At 41.4% G+C, this 18,506-nt stretch overlaps 1 protein-coding gene across 1 annotated transcript in view; it reads right to left on the reverse strand.

Annotated features, from left to right (window-relative positions):
- Positions 1 to 18,506, reverse strand: part of ABCA13 (ATP binding cassette subfamily A member 13) — a 492,269-nt gene that overhangs the window by 412,741 nt on the left and 61,022 nt on the right. The window contains exons 8-15 of the mRNA XM_054496702.2: positions 18,173 to 18,306; positions 12,946 to 13,110; positions 11,289 to 11,488; positions 7,645 to 7,772; positions 6,735 to 6,835; positions 6,317 to 6,484; positions 3,905 to 4,110; positions 2,996 to 3,135 (exon numbers count right to left, since the gene is read on the reverse strand). Of these exons, the coding sequence (XP_054352677.1) occupies positions 2,996 to 3,135; positions 3,905 to 4,110; positions 6,317 to 6,484; positions 6,735 to 6,835; positions 7,645 to 7,772; positions 11,289 to 11,488; positions 12,946 to 13,110; positions 18,173 to 18,306 (1,242 nt within the window). The remainder of the gene's footprint in view (positions 1 to 2,995; positions 3,136 to 3,904; positions 4,111 to 6,316; positions 6,485 to 6,734; positions 6,836 to 7,644; positions 7,773 to 11,288; positions 11,489 to 12,945; positions 13,111 to 18,172; positions 18,307 to 18,506) is intronic.

Below are 18,506 nucleotides of genomic sequence, written 5' to 3' on the forward strand. Positions count from 1 at the left end.
TGATGCATGGCTGTATTTACAAAGAACCCAACAGAAATTCTGGAGCTAAAAAATAGAATAACTGAATTTAGAAATTCAGGCAAAAGAAAGAATCTGCAAACTTAAAGATGGGCCATGTGAAACAATCAAATCAGAGGAGCAAAGAAACAAAAATGAACGCAGCCCAAGAAATTTATGAGATACCATCAAGCCAACCAATATACACATGCAGAAGAAGAGAAAAAGAGAAAGGGGCAGAGAGTGTATTTAAAGAATTAATGGCTGAAAACACCCCACATTTGAAAACTAAATGGATATACAAATGCAAGAAGTTAAAAACTTCAAGTAGCATAAACCCAAAGAGACCCATACGAAGGCACCTTATAATGAAACTATCGAAAGTCAAAGACAAAGTGAGAATCTTAAAAGCAGCAAAAGAAAAACGACTCATAACATACAATGGAGCTTTTATAAGATTACCAACTGACGTCTCTTACATGCCAGAAGGCAGTTGAACGACATATTAAAATGTGTGAAATATACCTAGAGCTCGGCATAGAGGAAAATTTATTGTCTTAAAAGTACCTATTAGAAAATAAGAAAATCTGAAAGTCAAGAACAAGAAAAAGAACAACAATCACACTAAATTTACTAGAAGAAAATAATAAGGATAAAAAATAAATTAATAAAATAATAAACATATTTAGTAAAAATAATTTTTAAAATTCCATTTCTTAATAAGACTAGTTATATTTCTGTGATAGAGCACGCCTTTTCACAGAGGTCAGCCCCCAGCAAGCATCTGTCCAAAGAAAGAAGAGTGGTTAAGCTTACAGGATCCAGAGTGAGACTTCCTGGATTTGTGTTCTTGACTTTGATGCTTAATACTTTTGAGACCTATGCTAGGAATAAAATCTTTCTGAGCCTCAATTTTCTCATCTGAAAATGAAATCATAATGTTACCTATCTCACAGGTTGAATGAGGATTGAACAAGATAATCATAGAAAGCACAATAAATATTAGCATTTATCAGTATCATTGAGACTTCTGAACCACAAGCCTTCGGCCACTATTGCATATCACTCTTTGTAGCCTGTTTTTGGAAAGAGTCAGAAGTGGGCAAGAATAAGTGATAACGAGGACAGGTAGTATAGGAGAAAGTTAAAGTGTAGGATGAGTACTTAACCCAGAAGAACATGGCCAACTCATTGGAGAAGTTACCATCAACCCAATACTGCTGCTATACAGAAGAGTTTTATAGTGTAATCTGCAGAAAATGCAAAGGCCCATCTTACCATATGTGGATTTGATACTGAGAGCTACAGAGGGAGTATCTCTGGCAGGCTCTAAAAGTAGCAGTTTAAAAAACAGCATGAAATAAGAAAAGACGAGGTCGTTATGGCCACAGAAAAGGAATGAGAAACTCCCATTTCCTGCTCCAAGTCCCTGACATCCAAGATGCAGGCTTTCTAAGGAGAAGCTGATAACCCCACTGTGATGGAACAGTGTCATGGCATGCTGGAAAACCAGGGCAGAAGATAATTCCCAAGGAGAGATGGAAATAGACAACCAGCTCTAGAGTGAAAACGCAGAGGTCAGAAGTGCAAGTTTTACCATGCTGGCATCTTTCCAAAAAGTAGGTCTCTGGGGAACAGGAGGACTCCCTGTGAATCACACAGTTATGAATTTATAATATTTACATTTTAGGGAATTTTTGGTTTTACGACGCTGACAAGGAAAGAGGTGAGCTGTTAACATAATAAAAAATATATATATATTTGGTCTAGGCCATTGTTTCCTGGCAGGCGCGTAGCTCCTAAGACCCTTGGAATACAGGAAGCGGTGTCTTTTTGTATGCTAATGAATGACTGGTGACTACAGGCTGCTGGATAGCCTCAGAATGGGAGCTGATTGTCAGGGGAACCAACCCTGTAATTAGAAGGTTGGAACTTTCAGGTTCTCCCTCCTCCCATTCCCTTACCTTCCTTCTAACCTCTAGGTAGGGGAGAGAGGGATGGAGGTTGAGTCAATCACTAATGTCCAATGATTTAATATATCATGCCTACATAAGGAAACTTCCATAAAAACCCAAAAGGACAGTGTTCAGAGTGCTCGTAGGTTGATGAGGACATGGAGGTGCTGGGAGGGTGGTAGGCCTGGAGAGGGCATAGAAGCTCCATGCCTCCACATACCTCACCCTATGCATTTCTTCCATCTACTCTTCCTAAATTATATCTGCTTAATAAACCAGTAACCTAGGAAGTAAGCTGTTTTTCTGCATTCTATGACTTGTACCAGCAAATTATTGAACACAACGAGGGGCTCATGGGAATCCTGATTTATACCCAATTGATCAGAAGTGAGAAGGGGAGCCTGGACTTGGGGTTGGCGTCTGAAGTAGGGGCAATCTTGTGGGACTGAGCCCTTAACCTGCAGGATTTGATGCGAATTCCAGGTAGATAGTGCAAGAATTGAATTGAATTGTAGGACACTCAGTTAGTGTCAATGGAGAAGTGGAGAATTGCTTGTTGTGGAACAAATCCACACATATGGTCACAGCAGTGTTGGAAGTGTTGAGTGTGTGTATAGAGAAAACCAGTTTATGTTTTCTTCTACAGGTTCATGGGGTGTTGTCCCCAGTGTGAGCATCAATCTCAATGCTAAGTAAAGTGAGAAGGGCCACAACAGAAAATCTGGACTCTTGTGAGTAGGATCATGACTAGTCTGCATATAGAAGTATTTATCACCCTAACCAGGACAGTCTTGAGAGTAAAAGCAGTCACTATTATAAATTTTGCAGGAACAACATGGCTCAGTCAAACCAGGACTTCTTGTAAGCCTTGTCATAATTGATGAGAAAAAATTATATGAAGTAATCACAATGCCAAATTGTGCTTGGAGAGTCACCCATTTTAAGCCCCACTTTGTTAAATAGGATAGACTCTCAGGAACTTATGTCACCTCACTAAAAGGGGAAAGCATCCCCCATTCCTATAGTTTAGGCTACTGACTTACCCAATAGTCTGTTCTGGAAACTCTCTTGCATATTTACATATTGGGCCACTTCGCAAGTCTTCCTGATAAACTTTATGAAGGCTTTCCAATAATATGCTTGTTCCAGGAAAAATTGTGCTTTTTCAAGTGTATGAAATATCCTGCAGTCAAAAAGAATCCAGAGAAAATTAAAATTTAAAAATGATCTTGCAGATGACAGATCATTATAAATTTTTCTAAAAACAAATATATGCAAATGCATGGCAGTCCACTTATGTAAGGAAATAGAATCTTTCATAGTTCTACTAATTTTTTAAGTTTGTTTACAAACTCCTCTACCTCAATTTGAAAACTGAGGAAAAGCAATTTATGAGAATACATAAAATATAAGACAATAAATCAAGAAGGACAAAAAAAGAGGAAAATTAAAGGCCGTAACAGGAAGTGAACTTAAAGATTGAGAAAATATATATTCCCTATTTGACATACTTGACAAGAACATCCTAGCAGTCAAGGAAAATGGAAATTGATCACACATATAATTCACAGAGTCATAAAATAAAAACAAGGCAAATTTTCTGTAGAGTTACAGCTCCCAAGAGAAGCTTCCCATTTGTAGTTAGTGCACAATTTCTGAGTAATTAAGTAAACAAGAACTTCAATCACATGCATACCTTGGACTTACCAGGGATCCTCAATTTCTAAGGAAAGATTAAGTCGGTGGTTAAACATTAAGAGAACTCTTTCATATTTTACAGTTTTTAGATGCTTTCCAACAGTACCAGTAGGTTAATATTTTTAAAATAAATTGAACCTCTTTGTATTCAAAATATAATCTACCATATTGATCTACCATTTGTGTAGAAGGGGCAGTTGAAATCATTCTGATGTCCCAATTGTTTATAAGTTTCCCACCAAACATGTACTTACACTGTGGAGACAAGCTGGTGCTTACAGTCACTAGAAAAGACATTACTCTCAGGAGAGGGATCAGCTCCCAGAAGCAGGAAGAGCCGAGTACAGGAAAGGCTTGCTTCTGACAGCTGCATCTCAAGTTCCTGCCAGTTCAAATATTCTTCAGGTATTAAAACTGACATATTTTTGTGTGAAGTAATGATCTCTTGCAAAATATGATCCTTAACAAGAAAAGAAGATATTGCTTATAATAAATAAAGCAATTCAAATGTGGGTATTTGAGACGCAGCCTTTACCCTGTATCACTAAACAAGGGGTCCACTCAAACTGTACATCAAAGATCGTGCCCTATGGCATGGTAATTATCTAAGTTATAGTTCTAGACTTGAATCTTTACTCATGTTCAGGTTAATAAGTCCAAAAATAAAACTTAATCCAATAATAAAGTAGGATGGGACTCAGCATCATAGCTATCTGTGTTAGCTAGTTGCAACAAGTAGCCTGTGAACCAGACACCCTGAGAGTCTCACTCTTAGTACCACCTTCCACAATTCCTCTAGGCTGAGATCTGGCTCATGTAAACCCATAGAATGCAGCAGAAGTGAATTGTGCCAGTTCTAGTTCTACCTTCTCTGAGGAGTGGCAGCTCCTACTCTCCCTCCTTGCCTATTTTTGCTTGTGTGTGGGATCCCTGGATAGCCATGTCAGAAGTCTGGCTCCCTGCTGAAAGGCCATATGGAGAGGTTACCTGGAGAAGAGACATCTTGAGTCTGAGAGGAAAATGAGAGGCCCTCGTTTCAGTGTCCTAGCTAACCAGACTCCAGCCCTCACGGCCATCTGACTGCAGCTACATGAATGATGCCCAGTAAGACCATCAGAAGAACCACCCCACTGAGCCTGGTCAACCCAGAGTCAGAAGAGAGAGAAAATAATGTGTTTTGTTTTAGGTCACTGAGCTTTGGGGTGATTTGTTAGTGATATGTATCCTAGGCATCATCCAAAAGGCTATCTCAAGTATATGTAACCTATAAATACATAGTTCCCTGCTTGTATGAGACTACAAGTTAGACTTTACAGATAAAAAGAAATTTGTGATAGGATTTCTGCCAGGAAAGAGCTGACATCCAGTAGCAAGAAAGGTATTTGCATACAGGTAATGTTTTTTGTGCCTGCATGCATTCACATACACTTTTCTTCTTTATTTTTTTTCTTTATTTTTTTAATAGGGTCTCACATTGTCACCCAGGCTGGAGTGCAATGGTGTGATCATGGCTCACTGCAGCCTTGACCTGCTGGGCTCGAGCAATTCTCCCACCTCAGCCTCCTGAGTAGCTGGTATTACAGGCATGTGCCACCACATCTGGCTAATTTTTGTTTTTGTTTTTGTAGAGATGGGGTTTAGCTATGTTGCCCAGGTTGGTCTTAAACTCCTGAGCTCAAACGATCTGCCCACCTAGACGTCCCAAAGTGCTGGGACTACAGGCATGAGCTACCATGCCCAGCCCTTCACATACAATTTTCTGCCTGCTTAGCATCCTCTCCTGACTTCTCTTTGCTTCCAAATCTTACACCTCATCTAAGGCTCATTGACTTATTTGGGGAGACTCCTAGATGCTGAGCTCCAAGGCTCTCATTGTTGTTTGCCCTTCTCTACCAAGATAGTGTCTTCTTCATGTTTGTACTCCCTTCAGCATACCGTCATGCACAGAGTAGATGCTAAGAAATCGGTGATTGAATTATGCACACTATTCAATTACTATCCCAATTTTCATTTTGCTGAGACATCATTTATATTTCACTAGTTTCATTATTTCACTGGTTTTATTTTCATGGTATATAAGGATATAAAAAAATAGGTAATACTGAGAGAGAAAAATGGCCTCTAAAAATATGAATATTGTAATTTTAATTCTCAGTAAGAAGAATAGGGCTGGAACTTGACAAAATAATCTTTCCAAACAAATCGTTCAATATTCTGCTGTCCCACTTGATCACTGAACAGGGGTATCCCATTCTCCTGGGCAGTTACATGAGAGGAACATGACTTTTAAAGCCTGTAACCACTCAAAGCCACAGTTTTGCTGAGATTGACTAACCACCAGAGAGGCTCCTCTGCTTTTCTTAGCATGTGCAGCCAAGAATGAAGCAGATCAAGGATCCAGGAAGCCAGAAAAGGAGAAGTGGTATGTTTTGAAAGTCTGAGGAATTTCAAGTAGGTTTTGGCCAGGCGGGTGGCATACAACCTTTCAGTCAGACAGAAAGGCCAGCATTGAAGGGCAGCTGGAGTTCAGAGAGCCAGCTTCCTTTAAGTGTACTTGCTCATGGCAAAACTTTCCTCATCAAAACTCCAGGTTAAATATTAGCACCTTTGGTGAATTTAATCTTAAGCTGGTGCTCTTAGAAGAACTAAGATGGTACAATACTTACAGCATCCTCTACTGAACCAAGTAGCTTGTTTAAAACACTGGTCTTGGAGGAGTTACAATAGCACAACAGTCCCTGGAGACCACCCCATATGCTGGAGTTTCCAGGGGGCAAAAAGACCTCCTTCTCAGAGAAACGACCATTCGGGCAGACAGCATTCTTTGCCAACATCTAAAAGATTAATAAGAGTGGGAAGGAGTAACATTTAAAGAGGCTTAGATACCCTCTCCATGGGCTCAAGAACCGCAAATATAATAAGCGATGATAAACATTTTAAACACAACATAAAGTTTTGAAAAACCTGCATATTGTTCCCTTTTTTAGCTAGCACAATTCACAAAAGGAGCAAAATTGAATATTGCATGAGCTTCTTGAATGTTTTATTAAAAATGCTTATTTATAATTCTTTGTCGTGCTTTACCTGTTTCAGCTCCCAAAAGAACACATCCTTTTCCAGTTTCAATTGGTCAAGTTCAAACCATTTAAAATCATTAGCTGATGTCTCCAGGCAAATGAGGACTTCTGCAAAGTAGACAAATTGATTATTATTCACCTAAGGTAAGTAAGCTTGACTTTTACACATGGCCATGAAGCAATAAACTGGATCCTGAAAACATGGATTTTTTTAAAAACTTAACCTATTATTATACATTTTCTTCTCTTCCTTAGAAAGGAAAACAGGAGTCATTGCAATATCATTATATCCTTTCCAAAGACTAGTGAGAATGAGTTTTTATTTCTAAAGTAACATCCCCCCTCACTTTTTCCCTTTCCTCCCTGAGAAAATGAAAAGGCTGCAGCCCATCTGGGCAAAAGTCCAAACCCAACTTCCTCAGAAGAGGGAAGAAGGAATAATGCTCACCATAGTCAAGAAAGTTCAAAGAAGGGCATTCTGCAAACCCAGAGGGAACACGCTCTCCCTACCGGACACCAAGAAGAATTGGTGGGAGGAGGCAGCAGAAGGAACAGAATACAAAAGATTCGCTTATTCACAATGCACGCTGGTCTCTTCCCAGCCTGAAAACCACAGATGCTGCTGTGAATGTGAAAGTCAACCCAGCCCTAGGACGCTGCTTGTCATAGGCCACAGCATGGGCTTAAGGAAAACAGAAGGATGCCCTCTTCACTGTGCCCTCATGGTTTATTTAGCCTTGGTGTGCTCTATTTTAAATTCCCTAGAAGGCATCAGAGTAAAGCATAAATATGCATACGACACCAGCAAAGTTATCTCCGAACTTTACAATATGTCAGGCAGTTTCAAGTCCATTTTCCAATAAATTTCACATTTACTCTTAGTGAGTCAGGGACAAATAACACCAAAGCTAGCTTACCTTGGACAAAATGTAAATTCTGAGCTATCGCATTTCTGAGAGCTCCATCCAGCTGAAGAAATCTCTTCAGTGCCAGCCACTGGGGCAGGTTTTGCAGCAAGCTTTGCAATTTCCACAGATGCTGTAATCTGAGGGTAAAAATAAATAAATGAAATAAAATGAAAAGTAGTTCAAAGTGCCAACTAGGGAAATAAAAATTCTGTTCAAAGGAAAATATTCCACTGCTTTGAGAAGTATGTTCACTAGACTGAAAGTCACACTTCATCACACAACCAGGTTCTTGACAAATTGCATTGTTTGAGTCACCTGATTTGGAGATTCTTTCAATACTGAATATGGATTAAACATTCTCTTTACCCCAAAATGGAAAAGTATATTCCTAGGTGTGTGTAAAAGAAGTGAGGCTTAGGATAAAGTTTCACATGGGATCTAAAAACATTTGCCTTGAAGCCTATAGTTAATGAGATATAGAAAAATATTTTGAGAAAAGTTTCAAAATATAGAGATGGTGTGTGGTGGTGTACAGGACCCATCGCAGTGGTCCCAACTTGAGCCAACTGGCAATGCCTGTAGGATTCTCCAAGGTCAAAGGAAGAACGACCAGCCAGGCAGCTCAATACAAATAGTCCCTGGAATGTCAGACTAACGGGCTCCAGACATGGAAGAAATAACTGAGAAAAGAAGCTGGAAAGAAAATGAGTTTGATAATGTGAAGAACCTGAAATTGGGAATAAATATGGGAGAGGGAGGAGCAAGGCATAGCCACACTGTGGGTGGCAGAACTGCCCACAGCAGGTGAGTCCAGGTTTTCTGTGTCTTTGAGCAACTGCATGGAATCCTCACCCATGATAAATGAAGCAAGCTACAAAAGGAGAAAAGCAGAAAGAGATGTAGCTACTTGAAGCCCAAGCAAAATGTTCCACTGGCTGGAGCCATCCCATTGCTTTGAGCGCCTGGCGTCCATTTTGACTTCTGTGCCATAGTGGTCAGTCTCTTCATGGCACCTTGATAGTTTGGGGTTGAACACAGGCTTGATAAATAGTTGCTGCTATTCTCTAGCTGGAGAGCTGATGGACCCGAGCACCGTAGAGGGTATAGAGAGAGTGAGCAAGGTCCCAATGATAATTCTCCTACGAGACACCAGCAGGAACTGGTGCCCATCCCCACGTCATCACCCTATAAGGCGGAGCAATCGCTCCATCAGAGCCACATGCTTGGGCTTTCTGGCTGCTGACCAGACTCCTGACACCTCATGCTAGAGTGAAGCTGAACACATGGCTTTTGGAACAGGCCATCTGCAGAATGAACTGGGCTTAGGTTAGTCGTTGCTCTGACTCTTTGGATTACACTGAGAAGGAAGCAGAGTGGCTCTTGGAAAGAACTAGAAAGTGAGAAAGAGATTATTTTATTTTCCCCAAGGGAAAAAGAAACGCTGTGTGGCTTGGAACCTGGATCTTACTGTCAAGTCTCTTTAAACTCTGACAAGCAAGGATACCACATGGCCAGACCCTAGGGACTATTCCCCCCACATCTGTGAACAGACACTTCACATTCACAACAACGTGCGACATTGAAGGGTGAGTCCTTGCTGGAGGGCCCAGAGGCACCTCTGTGAGTCCTCGCCTTGCCAAAATCCATGCTATCTGCTAGAGCCTGGGTGAAGAGCTCCCACACCTCAGCCACCCTGACTGCAGGGACGTGGGCAGGAACCAGACAGAACCTGGAGGAGAAAAGGCAGTCTGTAATGACATGAAGAACTCAGTAGAAAACTGAGAGTCTGGTGTGATTTCCATTTATTTTGGGTGAACTTTGCGGCTTAGGAAGAGAAAAAGATATGAACAATTGGCTATGGAGACAAGGTAGGAAAAAAGGGATGGGGTTTCTTGGACGAAAGCTAATGATAAAAGATATACAGTTTTCTGCTAAGAGTGCGTGTGAATCTCAGAAAGATTTAAAGAAGGCTGAAGGTGGCCAGGTGCGGTAGCTCACGCCTGGAACTCCAGCACTTTAGGAGGCCGAGGAGGGCAGATCACTTGACACCAGGAGCTCAAGACCAGCCTGGCCAATATGGTGAAACCCTGTCTCTACTAAAAATGCAAAAATTAGCTGGGCAGTAGTGGTGTGAGCCTGTAATCCCAGCTATTCAGGAGGCTGAAGCAGGAGAATCGCTTGAGTCTGAGAGGTGGAGGTTGCGGGGAGCCAAGATCGCACCATTGCACTTCAGCCTGGGCAACAGAGCGAGACTCTGTCTCAAAGCAAAGCAAAACAAAACAAAACAAAGAAAAAAAAAACAGCAGGTGGACAGCAAAGCCAGTGTTTGGGCCTCATCTTCCTGGCACTGAGAATGTGTGGAAATTTTATATGGGGGCAGAAGAATGTGGGCTATCCTAGCTTTGTACCTAGAGTGTGAGTCTTCAGCTTCCCCAATCTCTGTAGGACTAAGAGCCAGGTACAGCTTCCTGGGGCTTCAATCTCCTGGCCTGGCACAGAGCAGGCAAAATCCTAGGCTAAAGTGCCAGGGGGCATTTGAGATTTGTAGGATAATTACGGTGACTTAATGTGGTGTTTCTATTAATGTGCATTAAGTAACAGAGCAGCAGGGAGGTTTTCAATATCCCCAATGCAATGTCCCTGCATTTGTTCATTTATGACAGATGTTTTGTCCCTGCCCTTTGCCTAGAACACTGCTTCAAGGCATCCTTGCTGGCTCCCTGCATCCATCCTCCTGTAGCTTTTATGGCCCTGATAGGGAACTGTATTTCTGCCTTTAGCACAAGCACCTCAAGCCACAGAACATCTCTTAAGTAAAAGTTAGGAAATAGGACCTTCAAAAGCAAGATCCTGTTTGTTAAGAGTTCCAGAAAATGTGAAAGAATTGGAAGTGTTTAGAATTTCTATTTCTTAAGTAATCATAATAACACAATATGGTCCTATCCAATTCTGTCATCACAACTCTCCTTCATGGTACACACAGAGCAAGAATTTGTGTGACCTGGTTTGAAATGAACATTTTTGAGATAATATTCAGAAATCATATTATTCTTATCCAAAGACAGCCTTAATTTCAGAAGGATAATAAGATTCAAGTTACTACAAACTGCCACACCTACTGAGGAAAAAGATCTAGTCGGCTATTTTGGTGAATAAATTGTGGTTATCTTAAAAAGGAAGAAACAAGTTCCACCATTTCCTACTTCTAAAATATTTCTGGACCTTATGTAAACACTTCAACTATACAAAATCTTTAAGTAAATATAAAAACATATTTTTTGAAGAGGAAGATTCTAGGAAAAGAGCTACTCATGTAAGGTAGTTCTGTACATAAAAATGCCTCCGAAATGTATTTATTCATTTTTAAACAAATGCCAAAGACATAAAATCTAAAATCCAGGAAACTGACACCTACTCAAATATTGCTCCCGTATTCCGTCGATTGCAGCCTCTGAATAGGCATCCAGAGTGCTGCCAAGACTTCTACCCTGGTGATGGTCCACAATGAAAGCCTCTGATTTCCCATTTGCTAATTAGAAATTCATTGTTTAGCTGTAGTTTTACAGAATGTGTTTCTAACAGTATCATCATGCACTCTTTAACGTCCTGCGTCATCTACCTAATCAATAATCAAACAGGGAAATGTGACTTACATCTTTGGAAATGTATGATTATCTTTTGGGCCATCTGCTGCCAAGCTGTCATTCAGCAGGAGCAGCGCAGTGTGCAGAGCTTCCACCACCTTCCAGGGCTTGCTCTCTTCTTCAAACTGATCCCTGAGAGCCTCCAGACTATGGCCCATGCCTGTGAGTGTCTTCTGAAGCAGGCTACCCTGTTGCCACTGATCAAACACCTACAAATTTGGAAACCAAAATACTAGCATTAATAATAGCAAATTGGAAAGAACAATATTTAGTTAAGAAATATTAACATACCACTCTAGATGACAGACAGCCAATCTTTATTTTTTGGTAAATTAAAATGTCTGTTAGCAATTGCAGTATGATTTAATTTCTACTCAGAAATTAAAGACTTCATGTTCAACAATGGATGCACACAACTTTATAATCTCTGCCTTATTTCTCTTTCTTCCCCCAAAGAGAAAAAGAAAGAAGGGAATAACATACACCTCTAAACAAATGAAATATAATTTAAAACCTAAACGAACATATTTAGGATAGCATAAATATATTTGCACAATTTTAAATATATACCAAAGTTAATACATGGTTACTAAGTGCCATTTTATGACATGGACATGGGGAGGATGATACTGAAGTCAATTAGCACTGTGGTTTATCATCAACATTACACAAAAATAGATCATTTTTGCCCAAGCCTGATAGCATGGAGAGGTGCACGATGTGCATGTATGTGTTAACTGTGCCTTAATTAGCCATGAGTTGTGTTACCCAGATAATGCACAAAGCAAGTGTGTCCACTAGACCATTGGATGCTGGTCATTTCAGCACTGTCCCTTGATTATTTTAGTGCTGGATGACTTTAGTGCCATGAAGTGGACGACAACGCCTATATATTTTTAATGATGTTTTATCTACTATTTGAGATTTTGGCCTTTATACATGACACATATTAGCAGGGAACAAAGTTAAAGAGATGTGTTCTTTAAGGAAAAACATGAGACACAGACGGCAAAGCCTGATAAAACAAATGAGAAGTGACTGCCAGGGGAGCTCTGCCTCACAGTCTCCAAAACCTCCCCAAGAAGTACAAAGCTCTGAAACAGCCAGGGCTCCATGAGCTTCTGAGGCCAGGAGCAATCTAATCACTCAGGCACTCTTCCCCACACCGACATCTCTGTAAAGACAGACTAGAGCCTCCCTTCGTGTTGTTAAATTATGGTCACTGAAATCACAGTCACTGTTTGTGCACAGAGCTTCTGGTCAAAACCAGAGTGAAGGGACAAGGCCAGTCCAGAGCTCAAAGTGCTAGAGGGATGCCAAACGCTAGCATGCAAATGTCCAAAGAGCTGGTCAAAATACACCAGGGCAATCTCATGCACCAATAACACAGCATGGGTCTAGGAACTTCTGAGTTGCCAAGGTGTGTGTGCAAGCCTAGGATGGACTGTTTGGTGATGAGTGTTAAGGGCCTAGGCCTATGGAGCTGGAGCCAGTTGATGCACATGGGACAAGGTGCACTCAATGGCCAGGATGTGGGGCTCCTAAGGCCATTTCCTGGGAGGGACATAAAATCCAACAGTAAACATGGCAGGGAGGGGGAGGAGAACGGATTTGGATGCTCAAATTGGCACACCTTTGAACAGAACATATAGAGAGGGGACAGCACCTGTTGGTAGACTCGCAGCCAGCTGACTGCATGGACAAGATAGTTTTTGGCTTCTGACCACTTGGGGTGGCAGTCTCCAGTGTGGCCCCATTTCTCAGCTTCATCCTCCAATGTGCTGGACAAGACTGAACACACCATCTTCTCCAAGGAGTTGTCTGTGGGAATCTGACAACAATATGAAAAAATATTTAGACATAAAGCTCCTTTCCTAGAAACTTCCTCTTCTAAAAATAACACCACGATCTAGCCATAGTAAAAGTTCTTATAATTGCTTGATTGAAGAAGTAACAAGTGATGATATCTATGTGATTTACCTTGAGGGAAGACTTGGTAGTTTAAAAAAAAATAATAACTTACATTTTTCAGTTTCATCCACAAACAATAGGAACAGCTGTTTCTCCAGGCCAAGGACATGGAGATGACATCAAATCTTGTTTCTTTTCATTCTCAGGCCAAAAGTGAACATGGGTCAGCCCAGTTTAATTGATACTTTGGACTAACAAAGTTGTTTTGCCAAGAACATTTTCTTTTCTGATTATCAAAAGTGGATAAAATTGGAAAGATTCAAATTGAAGTCCTGGGTCAGAAACTATTTAACATTTTTGAACCAAATCTCCTTTATTTTATACATGAACTTCAACACAGTGGTCGGGCGTGGTGGCTCACGCCTGTAATCCCAGCACTTTGAGAGGCCGAGGCGGGTGGATCACGAGGTCAGGAGATGGAGACCATCCTGGCTAACATGGTGAAACCCTGTCTCTACTAAAAATACAAAAAATTAGCCAGGCGTGGTGGTGGGCACCTGTAGTCCCAGCTACTCAGGAGGCTGAGGCAGGAGAATGGCGTGAACCCAGGAGGCGGAGCTTGCAGTGAGCGGAGATCGCGCCACTGCACTCCAGCCTGGGTGACAGAGTGAGACTCCGTCTTAAAGAAAAAAAAAAAGAACTTCAACAGAGTTCCTCCAACACTGCTTTGTAAATACTTATGTTTGTGATATAATGAACACATTCCCCTACTACATCATTTTACAACAATTATAATGCCATCTTTAAGAGATTATGTTGATGACTGCCATGGTCTAAATGCTTGTGGACTCCCCGCCAAAATTCATATTTTGAAATCCTGGCCCCCAAGGAGATGGTATAAGGAGGTAGGGCCCTGGGGAGCTGGTCAGATCATGAGGGTGAACACTTGTGAATGGGATTAGCACCCTGATAAAAGAGACCCAGGGAGTTCCCTTACCCCTTCTACCATGTGAGGACACAGCAAGATAAATTTCTGTTGTTTACAAGTCCATGGTCTTTTGTTATAACAGCCTGAATTGACTAAACAATGACAATAGTCAGAAAGCTTAATTTTAGTCCCATGTGTTCACTTTTAGGTTCCTTTAGGATCAGGATTTAAAATATTAACCTGTGACTGTCAAAGCGCAGGGTCCCTGATGTTTTGTTCTATTTTTTTCCCTTAATTAAAAATAATCAACAATACCATGTATCATGTTAGATAGATAAGGCCAAGTCTCCACTCAGATGCTCACAGTCTATGAGAGGCAGATATGCAGCCATCAGTTTCCCTGGGACATGCCCTATTATAGAAGGTTGAAGGAGTAGAGGCAGAGGCTGAAGTGAGGTCACAGGAGATCCACAGAGGATGTGAAGTTAGATAAATCATTTTCCAATTCGGGAAGCAGAGGCAGGGAAAGAGGAGGACTGTTCTCTTGCAGGGGCAGCATGTGCTGAGGCCCCCAGCAGGCCCAGAGATTGACAGGGTCAGGAGTCAGACAGACCCCAGGGAGGGCCTAGGCGCACAGGCTGATGCAGATGGAAAGGGCCCTATGAAACCACCTTTGCAGATTATGAGAGTGAGAGAAGTCTAGCATGGCTGACTCCACCTTGCTTCTAGCCTCAGAGGCTGGCTGTCCTTGCTCACTCCTGGGCATATACCAAGCTAACCATAGGAGGAATTTAGTTTGTAGTTTAACTTTTTAGCAAGGTTGATAGTAGTCCCTCCCTAAGATGAATCCCCTCATTTCTCAGGTACAGAACCTGCCGTTGTAAGACTAATAAAAGGCCACAAGATTAAGACTATGGCAGGGACTTGAATGCTGCTAAAATGTAGGTGTAGCTAAATGATAACCAGCCACTGGTCCCTAGCTTGCCTTCTATAATCCCTTGCTGCTCAGGAGTCATGGGGCCAAAGATCACAAGATATGTGACTTCCTCAATTGCTCCTATAGATAACATCACTATTGTCAAACCCAAGATTGGTCTTTTGAGATGTTTTTCAGACTTTTGCATTTTTCCACATCCTTGTGATTTCATCCCCAACCAATCAGCAGAACTCATTTCCTAGTCCCCTGCCCACCAAATTATCCAAAAAAAAAAAAAAAACCCTAGCCTCTGAGTTCTCAAGGAGGCTGATTTGAGTAATAACTCCAGTTCTTTCCCTTGGCTAGCTCTACATTAATTAAACCCTTTCTCTACTGCAATACTGCAGTCTCAGTGAATTGGTTTTGTCTGTGCAGTGGGCAGGAAGAGCTCACCAGGCAATTACACTTACGAAGGGTGGGAAGCAGGCAATGGTCCCCCAAGATGTCCATGTCCCAATCCCAAGAGCCCATGAATATGTTATGTTGTATGGCAAGTGAGATTTAAGGCTGCAGATGAAATTAAGGCTGCTTATCACCTGGCCTTGAGATGGGAGATTTTTCTGGGTAACCTGGTGAGCCCAGTGTAACCACAAGGGTTCTTATTGGAGAAAGGAGGCAAAAATGTCAGTGCCAAAGTGATGGGATGCCATTGCTGGCTTTGATGATTGAGAACGAGGCTCAGAACCAAAGAATGTGGATGGCCACTAGAAGCTGGAAAAAGCAAGAAAACAGAATATGCCACCCCAAAGTATGTTTCTTTGGCATATGGATTATTTTGAGCTAAAGACAAACTGAAAACCAGCAGAGGCAGGAAAAACTTCTTATCGTTCCATAACTGTTTAAAAATAGAGTATAAATTTCCTTTTGGTAAAGGAAATTTAGATTTATAAGGAAAATTTACATTATTAAGATAATTTTCATCTGTAAAGATGTCTCCTACCAGAAAGAGAGCTGCTTCTCCAAATAACTCTGATCACCTGGGAGATTTCTCTGCAAAACAGGGTAACTCATTCACCATATATTTCCTCCCCTCACCTTCCCATAACTTGCCTTGCTACTCAGAAACCCCAAACCCCCCTTCCTTTGTATAGATAGCCTTGGATGGCATATAAGCCTTAATAATCTGGCTGCTTCCTTAAAATACAGGTTATCCTTGATCTACAATGAGGTTACATCCTCATCAACCCATCATGACTTGAAAATATCATAAGCCAAGAACACATTTAGTACACCCAACCTCAAAACATAACCAAACTTAACCTAGCCTACCTGAACTGTGCTCAGAACACATACATTAGCCTACAATTGGAAAAATAATCTAACACAAAGCTTATTTTACAATAAAGTATTTATTATTTCATGTAATTTATTGAATACTGTACTGAAAGTTAAAAACAGAATGGTCATCAGGGAAGATCTACACATTTCTCTTTGTGAACTCCCATACATACCTACACAATAACTGGTTTTCCTCTTGTTTATCCGTCTTTTATCAGGTTAATTCATGAGCCCCAGCCATTGAAGATGGACTAATAGAGAAAAAAAGAATTTTTCCTCCCCCACAACAGTATGTCCCCTTGACCTCAAGAAGGACTACAGCCCTGCAGGCACCTTGATTCTAGCCCAGTGAGACCATTTCAGGCGTCTGACCTCCAGAACACTATGATAAAAGAAAATGTCGGTTGCCTTAAGGCACTATGTTGGGGGTAACTTGCTACAGCAGCAATAGAAAGCTCACACACGATGTACAATTTCCATGGAGCTTTGTTGATATACACAGTGGTATTTTCTGATCACTTTCCTTTTAATTCTAATCTCAATATATTTAACATTCTAAGGTAAAAGTTTTACATAGTTCACTCAAACTATAATATAATGAGAAAACGGGGTTATAAAGATGGAGAAAACTAGAATAAAAGTCAGCCAACTGGGGTTTCATATTCCATCTACATCAGCATCCATGAGAAAACCCAAGGGTCACAATTTCAAGTCCTGTGGTAGGTAGATAGTTCATAAAATTGTGAGATGATTAATAAAATTGTGCCGGGGATACAAGAAGCACAAAATTTAGTATACTTTGGTGAAGCCTAAACCTACCTGGTAGAACTGGCTTTTCAAACACCAAGCCAGCATGAGGGTCTGCTGGCTGCAACCCAACCATCTAACCCCTGAGACTGAGAGCACAGATCCAGAGTCTAAATACTGAAAGCAACAGTCTGAACACAAACTAGCTGCATTGAAAAGTGAAAAGTGCTATCTGGGAAGACCAGGTTGTGGGGAACTCACACAAAAGTGAGCAAAATCTACATACCCAGCAAGGACTGAGATCCTAACAGAAGAGAGTGGGTCCTCTCAAAACATTCCTAACTCAACACTGACCTAGGAGCTGCACCAGAAATGCTCTAACCCTGGAGGTGGAGTCTATGGACCAAAGCTCCAGGTCCCGCATAGTTCTTGGACCTGCACCATGCAAAGCAGAAGTGACTACAAATGGGCTGGAGTGGCAAAAGGGACTCTGTAACTAAACGATATCTCCCAGAACCTCAGCAATACCAGCAGTGAACTGGGTCTTGGGGATCATCCAGTCCAACTCCCTTATTTCACCTAGTTAGGGAAGAGGCTCAACTTTGGGGAAACCAGCTGGCATGCATAACCTACAGCTCCTACTCTTCTAATGAAAACTATCTCTTTACCTGGAAATTCACCCACTCATATCCCCACTCACTACAGCTGGTGCACCATCTTCCTACCAGGACCCCACTAGCGCTGTCTTCAGAATCTCACACCCTCACTTGACCTGGCCTCTCCCACTGCTAGTTCCCAGAGCAATCAAGTGTCATATTATTTCCAAGCTGCCTTTCCATTCTGGGATAAAACTACATGGTAAGAAGAAAGAGACACTTCTAGAAAAGCTGGAGACAGTAGGGGTCTCTTCTGTGTAAGGAGCTCGGGTTTTAGCCAAACTCGCCTGTCTGGCTGCCTCTCCCGTGGCACCCGCTCACCCTGCCCCAGCAGCATGCTCTAGATCCAGTCTCCAGAAAAGACCCAGCGGTGTGAGAAGCAGTCAAGCATGTGTACCTCCTTTAGTTCAGCTGAAGAGTTCAAGATCTGTTCCATGTGAAGATCATCAAAGCCAAACTGGGATTTGAGATCATACTGGACTTTCTGTGGATCCCACACTATATTCTGCATGGACAGGTGGTAAACTGGCTCTGTTGGAACAACAAAAGATTTACACCAGCAGTTGTTTGAATATTTTGATATATCTAATGTAATTCAGAAAAAAATACCTTTTTCACCTCTAAAAGAAGAGCAAATGAAGACCAAACACCATTGGGGCATCAAATAGAAAAAGCAAACAGAATAAACACTTGCTGCTATAGAGAGAATGGTGAAGTGTCCCATGCTCCCT

Source organism: Pongo pygmaeus, chromosome 6 (genome assembly GCF_028885625.2).
Source record: "Pongo pygmaeus isolate AG05252 chromosome 6, NHGRI_mPonPyg2-v2.0_pri, whole genome shotgun sequence".
NCBI classification, from domain to species: domain Eukaryota; kingdom Metazoa; phylum Chordata; class Mammalia; order Primates; family Hominidae; genus Pongo; species Pongo pygmaeus.